Source organism: Pipistrellus kuhlii, unplaced genomic scaffold (assembly GCF_014108245.1).
Source record: "Pipistrellus kuhlii isolate mPipKuh1 unplaced genomic scaffold, mPipKuh1.p scaffold_m20_p_13, whole genome shotgun sequence".
NCBI classification, from domain to species: Eukaryota; Metazoa; Chordata; class Mammalia; order Chiroptera; family Vespertilionidae; genus Pipistrellus; species Pipistrellus kuhlii.
The window spans coordinates 43455747-43468996 of record NW_023425438.1 but is presented as its reverse complement, the minus strand read 5'-3'; the positions used below and the strand labels follow the sequence as shown (position 1 = coordinate 43468996).

Genomic DNA, 13250 nt, shown 5'->3' with positions numbered 1-13250 from the left:
AAGTATTCAATGTTTAATCTCAAAGAGTTATTTGTACACCGGCATTCATCACAGCATTATTCACAATAGCCTAAAAGTAGAATCAATCCAAATGCCCAACAATGGATGAATGGATAAACAAAATACAATATGTACCAACAATAAAATATTTAGCCTTAAAAAGGAATGAGAATCTTACACAATCTAAAACATGGATAAACCTTGAGGACATTATGATAAGTGAAATAAGCCAGTCACATAAAGACAAATACTATATGTTTCCACTTGTATGAGATACTTAGAGAAGTCAAATTCACAGAGGTGGAGAGGAGACTGAGGTTACCAGGGGCTGAGTGGAGAGAAGAACAGGGAATTAATAGTTCAATACAGAGTTTCGGTTGGGGAAGATGAAAATTTTCTAGAGATGGATGGTGCTGATGGTTGCACAGAAATGTGAAGGTATTTAATGCCAATGAACTATACACTTAATATCGCTTAAATAGTAAATTTTGTTGTATAATAAACAATTAAATAGCCACATGCACATGTAGCTAGTGGCTACTCTGTTGAACAGTATAGGTCTAAGTGAGCCACAAGCATCTGAATAATGTGAAGTGGTCACAGAAACAAGACACTAAATGGTCAACATAAATAAATATATATATATATATATATATATATATATATATATATATATATATATATATATATATATATATTAGCTAACTATCTACACATATATAACAGGCCCAGAAGAAACAAGATCAGAAATTTGACTCTTCCTAAGGAAAACAATGCTGATAAAGGAAATGTCCCCATTAGCTGTAGTTTTGTCTCAAAATAATGACTTACACCCTTGGTATTTCCCTACCTTTGTTTTGTATGGTTTTGACTCAGTCATATAAATTAGGTCAAATTCTCTATTTGGGGTGTATTAAAAGGTGCTTTGAGCAATTTGTGACAATAAAGACAGAAGCCATCACATTATTTCATCTCGAACATAGTTCTGTTTTCTTAGAAAGAACATCAAGCCAAAGAACTGGATGTACTATATAGATTTGTGTAACATTTCGTCTTTTGGTAATAGGTAATACTTATACAAGGGTCAATATTTGGAAGCTTTCCCAGGAAGTGATAAATTCGGGGGGGGGGGAAAGAAAGAGAGAGTTATGGAAAACTATTACTATATCATTGCTACCTACCACTGACCAACAATTCAATTCATATTTATTTCATGAAAAAGGAATATGTATCAATGTGAAAAATCAATGTGAGTACATTATGAATTCATGCATTCAATACTGAGAATTCCTAAATGGGGAGTTAATCCAAATAAGGTGATTTATTTTCTATAGCTATCTCAAAATCTCTAACCTGTCAATATATAATGTGACTTTCCAATAATGAAGATATAGTATGTAAGGAGTATATTTGCAAATGAACCGAAACAGAGAAACCTCTTTTCAGATCCAGAGTGCCATAAAACATGCTTGGGAAATAGCACTTCCACCAATCAGCTCAAGCAATATGAAGACAACAGAGTAGAAAAGTACACTGAATCTGATGATTAATGAGGAGTTGAGTGTGACTGCAGGGCCATGAGTTGAACTATTTAAGGAAGTAACATTGATATTATGTTCTGGAGGTTGAAGTACAAATATGTACAAAATTGATAAAGAAGTCTAAAGGTCAATAAATGTAGACCTTAGATGGCAAATTCAAGATTTTTATTTTATTCTGTGAAAAGAGGAGGTAATGAAAGTTTTGTTGCAAAGGGAGATGGATGGTTGTGAATTAATGGCCAAGTGTGAAGTGGTATGAACAGATAACAGTAAAGAATTGTATTATAACTGAGAGATCAGTCAAGTGATACTGAGGCTGGCCTACTAAGGGTCTGAGCTAAAGCAGGAATGTGGTTCGGGAAGAGTGGGGTGATTACATGATTTTTAGTCTTCTACTCAGGATTTTACAGTTGGATATACCCTAAAAATTATTTTCTTAGCCTGAACTCTATTCTTTTCAAGATCAGAACTTATGGTTTATCTCAAAAGACAGCTTTGTCCCTTGCTATACAATTAAACTTAGGTTTCTCTCCTGAGCTGTCATCTCCACACCTCTTATTATTGGAACACAAGACTAGCACATGCTATTTCTTTCCAAAAATGACATCAGTATGGATTCAACCATGCATTACAGTACTTCTGCCATGCCCATGAGCTAGAAGTCAAAAACTGAACAGCAAAAAGACATGAGGTATAATCAATTTCATCCTCCATGAAGAACTTATTACACAAATAATGAGGCAGAACTTCTCCAATCTAAATAATAATGGGGTGGATATCATTGGGATTACTGAATCAAATTCATAAATCAGCTACTGATAAGAATATAATAACAAGATACTAAATGCAAGGGTATATATTTTTTGCATTCAAACGCCCTTTAAACATATGATTTCAGCAGAGTAGTCACATTTTAACTCCTTTAAATAAGGCATAAGAGTACATAGGCATCATTAGAGGTATGATACATAGCTGAAATTATTTCTCCTTGAAGTGGAAAATGAAAGGCCAGTAATGATAATGCATATGATCAAGTGCAGGTGAGAGGCCAAAAAGAAAAGTCTCAAGTCAGCTACCTCTTGATTAAGGAAGAGCCTCTGCAGATGGAGACATGGGCCACACCTTAGCTTCAAGTGTTCCATTTCCAATTCACTCAGTCTTTTCCCTGGTCATTAATTACTATACTCCTCCCTTTGCCCTCACAAATGGGCACAAAACTGCTCAGCAAGCCGGGGGAAAAATGATCACAAGTAGCATTCTAGACATTTCATTATTCAAATCAGCATAAAGTGATTACATAAAATCCCTAGGAGATTGAAGTGGCCTTCTTTTCACTTTTAAGACTATACTTTGACTAATAGAAGGTCTGTTATATTTAACAGCTCACAAGACCTCCTCAAAGATCTCTCTTCCTTGACCACAGTTACATCTAATGCAGAGCATTATAACTGGCAACAAGACTAGATTCATTATTCAGTTTAAACTAATGAGAATATTTGTTCAAGTGATGTTATTAATGGATTGCATAATGCCCATCAGATAAAGTACTAAGACAATGTTGAAAGCAAGCAAATTAAGTCATCATAGGCCTTAAAATCAATGTCTGAGGCTGCCATGATAGTGTGATTTGTAGAAAATTAAGGCTTAAATAAGAGCTCACATTGCTTTTTCCTACTGTTATTTGCATGTCTCTGTATAATAAATTTGTGAAGCTGACAGAGACTAAATTTACAAATTTGACCTTCTAATGAATACAATGACATTTAAAAGTCTCAAAGGTCACCCTCATAACAGTAAAATCATTCCACTGGAAAAAAAAAAAACACCACAATTTTAAAACATTTGGAGAAAGGACCAAGTAATATCATTAGTACGTATTGGCCAGAGGCAAAGGGTAGGGTGGATGAGGTAGAGATGTTCCATGTTTTATTATCAACTGCCGCCTTTTCTTCTTAGAAGCATTCAGAAATCATTAAAACATTGTCACCGACAAGGTGAAATTTTGACACTGCTATATAGCTTACATAGTTTTAATAACAAATATTATGTGGAATCATTAACACATCTTTGCTCACATGGCTGTGTCTCCAGAAAAAAAAAAAATCTAAAGTATAATAATGGCAGAATAAGTTACAAATGCATTACCTCTTTAGATTTTAAACCTTTCTGTTAAGTTTATAAGAAAAATATTATTTCCCCATTTTTCAAATAGATAAAGACAATGAGAGTATGGTCTAAAATCATGTGGTATTTGAACTCAAAATTCAGGGAACTTTTCACTGGACTTTGCTTTGCCTTATTTTGACTTTGTGTGGTAGAAGGACAGAAATGTCACCTCCCTCTAAAGAGATTAACAATGCAATGGCAGGAACAGCAATGACCCAGATGAAGAAAAGTCTCCTGGCAGAATTCTACCTGGTCTCTAGATATTTTAAAAGCATTGCTCAGAGCAAAAGAGAATAAAACATACACACTTTTTAATTAACCTGTCAAAATCATGCAGTCAGGTTGTTGAGTCCGATTCTTTGTATATAAGGATAAAAATGAGCTGAAGTTAATGCTAGATCATGGGATTAAAACATACTACATATTACATGTATACATGTATACCCACACTTATGTCTAAATATATTTTTCTAAAGGGGGTAATAATGAATAATTTACCTTATCTTCAGTTTTAAATACATTGCAAAACAGCACAGACCAAAATAAATGAATAAATAAATAAATGAGTCAGCCAATCCCCAGGGATTTGACATAATGACTGTCTTATAATAGTTAATTAAAACAATATTACAAAAATGAATTTGTTCTCCTTGACCAAAAAAGACCTATCTGCTAAGAATTAGGTTCAGATCACTTTGACTTACACATGTACATTTTCTAATATCTGTACCCAGCTTTTATGTTGTATTTTAATTTTCCAGCAAAGCTTTCATGAGCTAATATACACTGTTACGCTTATGGGTTTAATGAGAAAAATCTTCAGCTCTCTGTCCCTGGGCCTCACCTTGTGAAGTCTGTCATTTCCATCATGATCATGCACATCTGCTTGGCCAGCACAATGATGTCATTGCCGCTGTCATCCCATTTGGCCACTTCGGCATCCAGCTTGCTTTTCTCTTGGTGGAATATCTCCACCTGCTCAGCTATTTTTGCCTTCTCCTCCTGCGGTAGTTGCGCCATGATGGCCTGTGTGGGTTACAGAAGAGAGTGACTCATTGTGACAAAGGGAATACATACTAGAGGTTGTCTCTGCCTTCAGTTAATGGCAAAGCCTATAGGCTGTCCCTCCATTCTGGAAAGTACGTTTCCTCCATCCCAGGTGAGGCAAAAGCACAGGCATCTGATGAGGTCCCCAAATTCCCCATCCTCACTCCCACATGCGAAAAATACGGGGATCAAAATGCATATGCACAGTCACAATTAACAGGACTTCTCTGCTGCTTTGATGACATATGTTTGTTCAAAGGAATCTATTCTGGACAATTTTTATATTTGGTCTCAGGAAACTTTTACCAGATAAAAGAACACACCTCTTTCAACACTAAAATCTGTTCTGAGAAGCAAATAAAGAAAATAGGCCTTCTGTCACTAAGGAATTTTAAACACTATCCAAGCATCCAAGTGGGGTGGGGTGGGGATACTTTTTATGAGTGTTAATAAAGGAATCTGGTTAGATGTGGAACAAAAATCCCCTCCCCGGGGCATTTTGTGGATGGCACACCTATTCCCAGACCTCAATGGAAATTCTGGTATGACCAACGCTCCTAATAAAACCTATGAGTGTGTAGACAGAGGCATTGGGATGGGTAAAAATATGTAATTAGGAAGCAAAGGTTGATTTTCAATAGTTGCTTGGCAAGGGAATGTAGAAAAGGAATAGCTACAGTCAATTCTAATTTTTCATAGATTCTTTACTTGCAAATTTACCTACTCCTCTAAAATTTATTTACAACCCCAAATCAATCATTGTGCTTTCACAGTCATTCATGGACATGCCCAGAGATGCAAATAAAAATGAGGCACCTGACCTACATGTTCTTAGGTAAGGTTGAACAAGGGATTCCCTATTTTCTTTTTTCAATACATACTATAAACTAGAGGCTTGATGCACAAAATTCCTGCAAGAGTCAGCCTGCCTTCATCTGGCTGCCAACACTAGCTTCTCTCTGACAGCTGGGACCTGGGCTTCCCTCCTTCCGGCTGCTGGCAGGCACTCAGGATCAGGGTTTCCTTGGCAGCCCCAGCTTCGTCTGGAAGGATGGAAGGATGTCTGGTCTAATTAGCATATTACACTTTTATTATTAAAGCTAAGTGTCCCTCCTGAGGTATATTTGATGCCACATTTACCACATCTCTGTCCTTTTTTGTTGGTGATGTTTCTATATAAGATGGCCCCAAGCATAGTGTGGAGTGCTGCCTAGTGTCCCTAAGCACAAGAAGATTGTAATGTGACCTGGCTGGTGTGGCTATTGGTTGAATTTTTGTGCTGTACACCAGAGGGAGGCAGATTCAATTGCTGGTCAGGGTACATGCCCAGGATGCAGGTTCATTTGTGTCAGCAAGCAATTGATGGATTTTCTCTCTCTCCCTTCCTCCATTTAATGTGGTTTTGTTTTGTTTTTTTCTAAAACAGAAGTGTATGATGTGCCTTATTGAGAAAACACATGCATTAGATGAGCTTTATGAGTTATAGCGCTCTTGGCCATGTCACTTCAATGTAAGTGAATCAAAATGATAAAATAAGATAGCCCAATGGAAACACTCATTAAACAAGATTGTATATGATTGACTGAAGAAAGTGTTGAGACTAGCAGCTCTTAGGAACCTAACCTTCTATTTTCCCTAGCAACAATAATTAAGTATCTCTAATTAATTGTCCATGGCAACTACAGAACATAAGTACCACCAATGAAGAGAATAAACTGTATTTGTTAAGCAGTATTTATGTAGCAGGCCCTCAGGGAACTGACATCACCTCACTGCATCCTCACAGAACCATGAGCAACCTCCCTCAATTAAGGGGCATATGAATAACATCAGCTTGGGATACCTCCAGTCCTGAGATACATGTGTTCTCCAAGAGACCAAGAAAGCACGATCTGAGGGCCCTACAACTTTTGTAAGACAAGTAAAGCAACAGAAAGAGCTGCTTCCTAAATTGTAAAGCTCCTCCCAACATGAGTGAATTATTTAAAGGACAGGTAGCTAATGTTGAATAGAAATATCAGTGGATGTAAGCTCAGAAAAACTGGTCTCAACCAGGCTCTGCAATGACTTGAGTTAGCACCTCACTGCTACTGGCTTATATCTGTAACATCTTCAAATATAATATATGAATAGTAAACAATTGCCTCAAAATGGCATGGTGGATAGCAAATGAAATAAATGTGTTGAGTTTTTTCTGAAAAAAAAAATGAAGTTAAGCATGTATGGGGTTATGTTAACCTTATTTTATCATCATTTCTATATTATTTTTCCTTTCCAACTATCCCTATAACTTATTATTTAGTTGCCATCAAAGGGAAGGAATGGGCCCAGAGACTATATAACAACTATTTACAGATACAGGACTGACATGAAACCCAGACATATAAACTGAGTATTATGCTGAAAAACTTACCAACATGAAAAACACACACACACACACACACACACACACACACACACACACACACACAACTTAATCTACTGTATCATTCTATAAGATTAATACTATTATTACCCCTATGTTATTAAATGATGATGCCAAGGCCTAGAAAATTAAGTTCCAAGTATTATACAACCAATAAGCTGTAGGAATAGGATTCAAAACCCACGCCAGCTAACACCATACTTAACCATTGCTTACAACTGAATCGCCATGCCTGAACAGACACTGCATAGCAGTCTCAGTCAATAGGACAAATGCCAGTGAAACCATAGTACTGTCCACTGGGCTGAGTATCTTATCTGCCCAGAGTAAGGGGTGTCTTTGTCTGATTTGCATTAAGGTGTCATTGGATTAGGAGTTGCCTGGATGCTGCATCTCACTAATAGACAGCCATGTTTACTAATGTCCATGTTTGCATGTGACTTTATATAAATAATGCATGTCTGCTTGTGCACATAATGCATGTGCGGGGGTGTGAATGTGTGTGTTTTATTTACATAAGAGTTTGTCATAAATTCACATATGCAATGTACTTATGACAAGACAGCTATTCCAATGCATTCAGACAGGTTTGGATGATCTGAAGCTGTCCTAGATTAACTTGCCCTCCAACAAAAAGTTGATAATCATATTTCACTTAGATCTCTCAAGCCCAACCAGCATCATGTAAGCATCCATTATGTATTTCCTTGTAAAAGAATCCAACAGCCTATCCCACAGACCTCCAGACTTCACATTTAGTCCCCAGATTCAAAGCAATGGGTCTTTCATTATCCCCAAACAGTTAATTTGTATATTGAAGGATGTATATTAGTTCTGTGAACCGTTTCAATTGAGTTTCAACTGAGCAATGTAGCATTCGAATATTAACTGCCTCACTCTTCTCTCTAATTCTTATTAATGCCCTACTTCTGGCTTCTCTACAAGTTTCCTAAGGGTAGAGGCCTTAATATTCTATACAGAATAGAAGCTCAATCGATATCTTTTGATTGACTGCCTAAACATTTTCCCACTTATTGCATCAGCATCATTCAAGAGAAGTTACCAGAGCATACAAACATTTTCTTTGGGCACAATCCTGAAGAAAAACTGGTCTCTTCAGAGCAGATTTGCAAAGAAAATGTTATTTTGACTCTAGGGGTGTTCAACTCGCATAATACACTAAATGTTGTGTGACTTGGGTACAAGTATTATATAAGCTTCTTCATATGTAGCCATTGATGAGCTGAAGTCTTTTTCCTAAGTATTTTTAAACTGCTCTTGCTTTCAAAAATTCATATTTGACCTTTTCTGAAACTAGAATTTACAAAAAGGTTATCTATAAACAGTAGATCACAAACTACAAAATTTGCAAGTTAATCAAATTAAAATTCAATATATCAGTTTTAATTAGGTCTTATCAGTGTAACTCAGCAGTTTGAAATGTTAACACATTAGGGCCGTTCTGGCCCAAAAAAAAAAAAAAAAAAAAAAAAAAAAAAAAAAGTAGAGGCTTTGTACACTAAAATCAAATAGAACACAAAATTAAAAAACAAAACAAAACACGGAATTATTCATTCCCTCAAACTAATGGAATATGAGAAAAAGCATTTGCAAGGCGAAGAGGAAAGGGAGCGAATCCGCTTTGCTGTGTGTGTGATGTGATCACCTGGGGCGGGCTGGGTGTTTCTGCCTCTGATCACAGTAGCCAAGCACAGGTTTCCAGAGTGTTGGGCTGAATGACCAGAAGGCCCAAAACTATGGCATCAGAAACCTGAATCCACAATGTGCCCAACCCCCTTATCCCAGGTTCCCAGTTTTTCTTCTGAACAGCCAACAGTTCTTTTGTGTGTGATGTTATAAACTCTACTTTTTAAATAAAAGTACAAATCACTTATCCAAGACAATAACTACTCAGCCCAGAATCTTTTCTTCAATCTAAATCTCAAGAAGGTTCTCAGGTACTTCAATTTCCCACCTCAAAGGAAAAATGAGTTTTGAAGTCTATGGGCCTCCTAAACTGATAAGTGTTAGTTTCTTAAATGCAGAGCAAGAATCTTCAAGTAGATGAATGATTTTAAATAGTTAAGTAGAAGGGCTAAAGCTCCATGCAGCCATTTCTACTCACTTAAGACAGAAAGTAGGATAAGAACTACAAGTAGTTAAGGAGTGGGTCCTCTGACTTTTGCCAGTCTCAGGCTATGAAGTGATTTGAAATATAGAAGCAATTGTCCTATTAACTCAAACAAACATGGTCATGACTGCTTAAATTATCCAGCTTTCAGGGTAAACTATTTGGCTAACTTTCCAAAAATGACTCATGTTACAAGCATCACCATCATCTTCATCAACTTCCCATTCTCTGACAAATCTTGTCATACATTTTATCACGCAGTTCTCCTAATTACATTACAAGGTAAGATGCTTTATATAGAAGTAAAGGGATAAGGCATGAAGAGGTTAAGAAATTAGCCCTTGAGTCACATACCCTTTGATCAATACCAAATTTAAAATCATGTCTGCATTAACTCCAAATAATAGTAGTATATTCTATCACCAATTAGCCCTTTGGTCAATACCAAATTTAAAATCAGGTCTGAATTAACTCCAAATAATAGTAATATATTCTATCACCAAGGCTAAGTGCCCAAGACTTATTGCTGACCAATGTTAGTTATAATAATCTGTGAAAAAAGTGTTAATAAGATGTCATGCCAGGGTCTGATCACATCTATATTTGATTAGAGCATGGTATGATCATTCCCATTCTTTCATTCTCCCTTGCTCACTCCCTTTCATAATATGGTATAGAGAAGCATCAGGCATATAAAGGAAATAAACACTCTAACTTCAGAATTTAAGAGCAATGTTGGAGTGGGTACTAAAAGCTTTTTTTTTTTTTCCTACCTTGACCTCCTTTTAGATTAATTTAACATTTCAGAGAAGAATGTCTAAATGAGAACACAAAGTAAGGCCATTACCAGGGGAGGACTGGCTGCTAAAAAGAGCAACTGCCTCTGTCAAAAACAACTTCTGCCTCCTTCACAATTTTAACCAAGTTAACACACTTCTTTGGTCAAAAGTTCAACCATCTGTCATCTCAGCAATTCAATGCGCCCTCTTATTTCCAACTTACAGCCTTAATTCTATGCCTCTGATTTGTCATCATCTAATTACAGGCTAACGTAGGCTGACTCAATAACTAATGCTGTCTGCTGCAAGTTAATCACACAGCACATGATGGATCTCAAAGAAGTCAGCAAGTGCTGGATTAGAGCAATACTTTGTTCTTACTATCCTGGACCATGTTCAGAATTCATGATGAAAAATAGTTCAAAAAAGTTTATTATCTTTTCAGCAGTTGGGTGAAGAAATAACTGATGATGCAGTTAGATGCCATCTGACTTTGATTTCTATCCATAACTGGCTTGATGTCTAATGTAAGTAAGATGCATGAAATGGAAGTGCAATGGGACTTTGTTCTTCCTTGTAAAAAAGTGGGAGCGATCATGCTATTTTGACAGATAGTGATTAGAAGAGTTGTACAATATGCCTTGGTCTTTGAGAAAACAAATCAATGGTTACCAGGCTGTATCAATTCTGAGTTGCAATCAATCAAATTGACTTTGAATTGATTAAAGTTTGGATGAATTACTCAAACTTACCCTCTGTCATTGATGTAAAAATGCTGGTTTTACTTAATTTTGAAGATGAATTACTTGCTTGATGAATTAGTTTAATGTTATGCCAACTAGGCTCAAAAGACTCTCAGCTAATGATCTTCCCAAGTTTCAACATTTGGGGTGGGATTAAATAGAGTCCACAAGAAATTTTCAAAGTAGGGAGCTTCATATTTTATGCTTTTCTATTTTCACCAGCCTGTGATCAGAAAAGGTCTCTCTTCCAAAGGATAACATTTTTCAGAGTCATCCTTTATTAAGTACTTAATAAAGTATGTCAGGTATTTCCCTCATTATTTTACAAACATTAAGTAATTAAAACCCTAAAAGAATTCTAACAAGTTTATTATTCGCATTGTACAAATGATAGGATTGAAGCTCAGAGAAAATAAGCAACACGTAACAAAGCGTTGTCCTCTCTCTGACCTTTATAATTCAAAACCAAGTCTGTCTGAAATCAAAGCCAAGGCCAAGGCATCATTAATATTCTGGATTTTACCCTCACATTTCCCCTATCAATGTACATCTATATCTTCTGTGTTATTTAATTGTTGGATGAGCCTATCAGGACAAAAAGTACAAAAGATAACCTGTGTTTTATGTACAAAGAAAGTATGACTCATCATAAGGCCTAATATTCTTTGACTCCTCTTTATCTTAACCTGTATTTATTACTCTTCTTCTCAGTTCTTAAACCAGTAAGAACTGAGAAGAAGAGTAACCAGTCAGCTTTCAGGGGTTTCTAATCCCTATTCAAAATCATCCCCTCTTTCTCAACCTAATGCTTTCTATTGATGATATTTCTTAAACCTAATATAGAAAACCAGAATATCTGATTCACAGCTATATTATAACTTGACTAGGGGCCCAGTGCATGAATTCATGTACCTTGAAAGGAACTGTGTGCCATGAGGCTGTGGTGGACACAAGGGCAGGTCTTGGTCGGCCCCTCCCACCATAGCTCCTGGTCCTCTGTCTGCAGGCAGCCCTGCTCCCACCACCACTCCCATCAGCTGACAGTGCCACCACCCTGCTCACACCCGCTGATGGTACAGAGTAATTAGGGCCAGAGCCAGCAGCAAGTGCAAGCAGGGTTGATGCCATCAGTGGGTGCGAGTGATAGCTGCTGCCTCAATCAGCCCTCTGGAGCTGGGGGAGGTAGAGAAGCCCTCAGGAGCAAGCATGGCTGGAAGCCACCACTCACACCCACTGATAGTGCTGAGCGCTCACACCCACTGATAGTGCTGAGCGATCAGACCGGCACTGGGAGATGGCAGTGGTGTGAGCAATGGGTGTGAGTGTGTTTAATGGCTCCAATTGCCCCTCAGGAGCAGGGGGAGGTAGAGAAGTTCTGAGGAGCAATCAGGGCCAGCAGTTGCCACTCACACCTGCTGATGGCACCAAGCAATCAGGGCTGGCACCAGGCATTGGCAGAGGGTGCATGCAGTGGCTCCAGCACCAGCAGGAGGAGTGAGTGCCAGGTAGGACCACAGTGTGCGGAGCAAAGAATTTTCAGTAACCACCAGAGGCTCAGCCCAATAACAGTGACCAGCACTCTGCCTTGGTCTGGCGCGCGTCCCCCCGGCCCCCCACCTGCTCCACCATCCCACCATGATTGACGCTCGCCATGTTCTGGGCTCTGCTGCCTGCTGCTAACGGTTGCCATGTACTGTACGTACCCCCTGGTCAGTGCACATCACAGTGACTGGTTGTTCGGTTGTTCCACCATTCAGTCTATTTATATATTATGGTTTAATATACATAAATTGTTTTCACACTATGAAATTGACGCTTTAAATGGAGGAGAATCTCACTCTCCTTTGCAATCCCCAGGTGTTTCATCTCCTGCCACTGGCCTTGACTACTTGCATCTACCTTCAAGGAGATATAGCTAATCAGATTGGTCAGATTCCAGAATCCTCTTTGGAATACTTATGTTGGTGGACAGTGTTATAAAGTGCTCAGGAATGTCTAAATATCAGTCAGAGCTGTCGTTTTCTTTGCTTCCTGTTCCATGCCTCAAACTGGCATATTTCTAGTGTGTCTCAATAATTTACTTATTTCTATCACATGCAGACAAATCTAGGGCTACTGCCCTGGCCAGAGGTAGGTAAAGGAGGGAGGAAAGAAGTGGGGGAGGAAGCTCTCTTTATTCTGATGGTCTTGAATCAATTTCAAAATATGTGGTCTTGTTTATTAGAGAGCCTAGGCCTGTGGTCAGCAAACTGGGCTCGTGAGCCATATGTGGCTCTTTGGCCCCTTGAGTGTGGCTCTTCCACAAAATACCATGGCCTGGGTGAGTCTATTTTGAAGTGGCATTAGAAGAAGTTTAAGTTTTAAAAATTGGGCTCTCAAAAGAAATTTCAATCATTATACTGTTTATATTTGGTTCTG

At 37.8% G+C, this 13250-nt stretch overlaps 1 protein-coding gene across 5 annotated transcripts in view; it reads right to left on the bottom strand.

Moving 5' to 3' along the window:
* Positions 1-13250, bottom strand: part of CTNNA2 (catenin alpha 2) — a 1074738-nt gene that overhangs the window by 51599 nt on the left and 1009889 nt on the right. For all 5 annotated transcript variants that reach the window (XM_045580946.1, XM_036435853.2, XM_045580945.1 and 2 more), the window contains one exon: positions 4552-4733. In XM_045580946.1, the coding sequence (XP_045436902.1) occupies positions 4552-4733 (182 nt within the window). The remainder of the gene's footprint in view (positions 1-4551; positions 4734-13250) is intronic.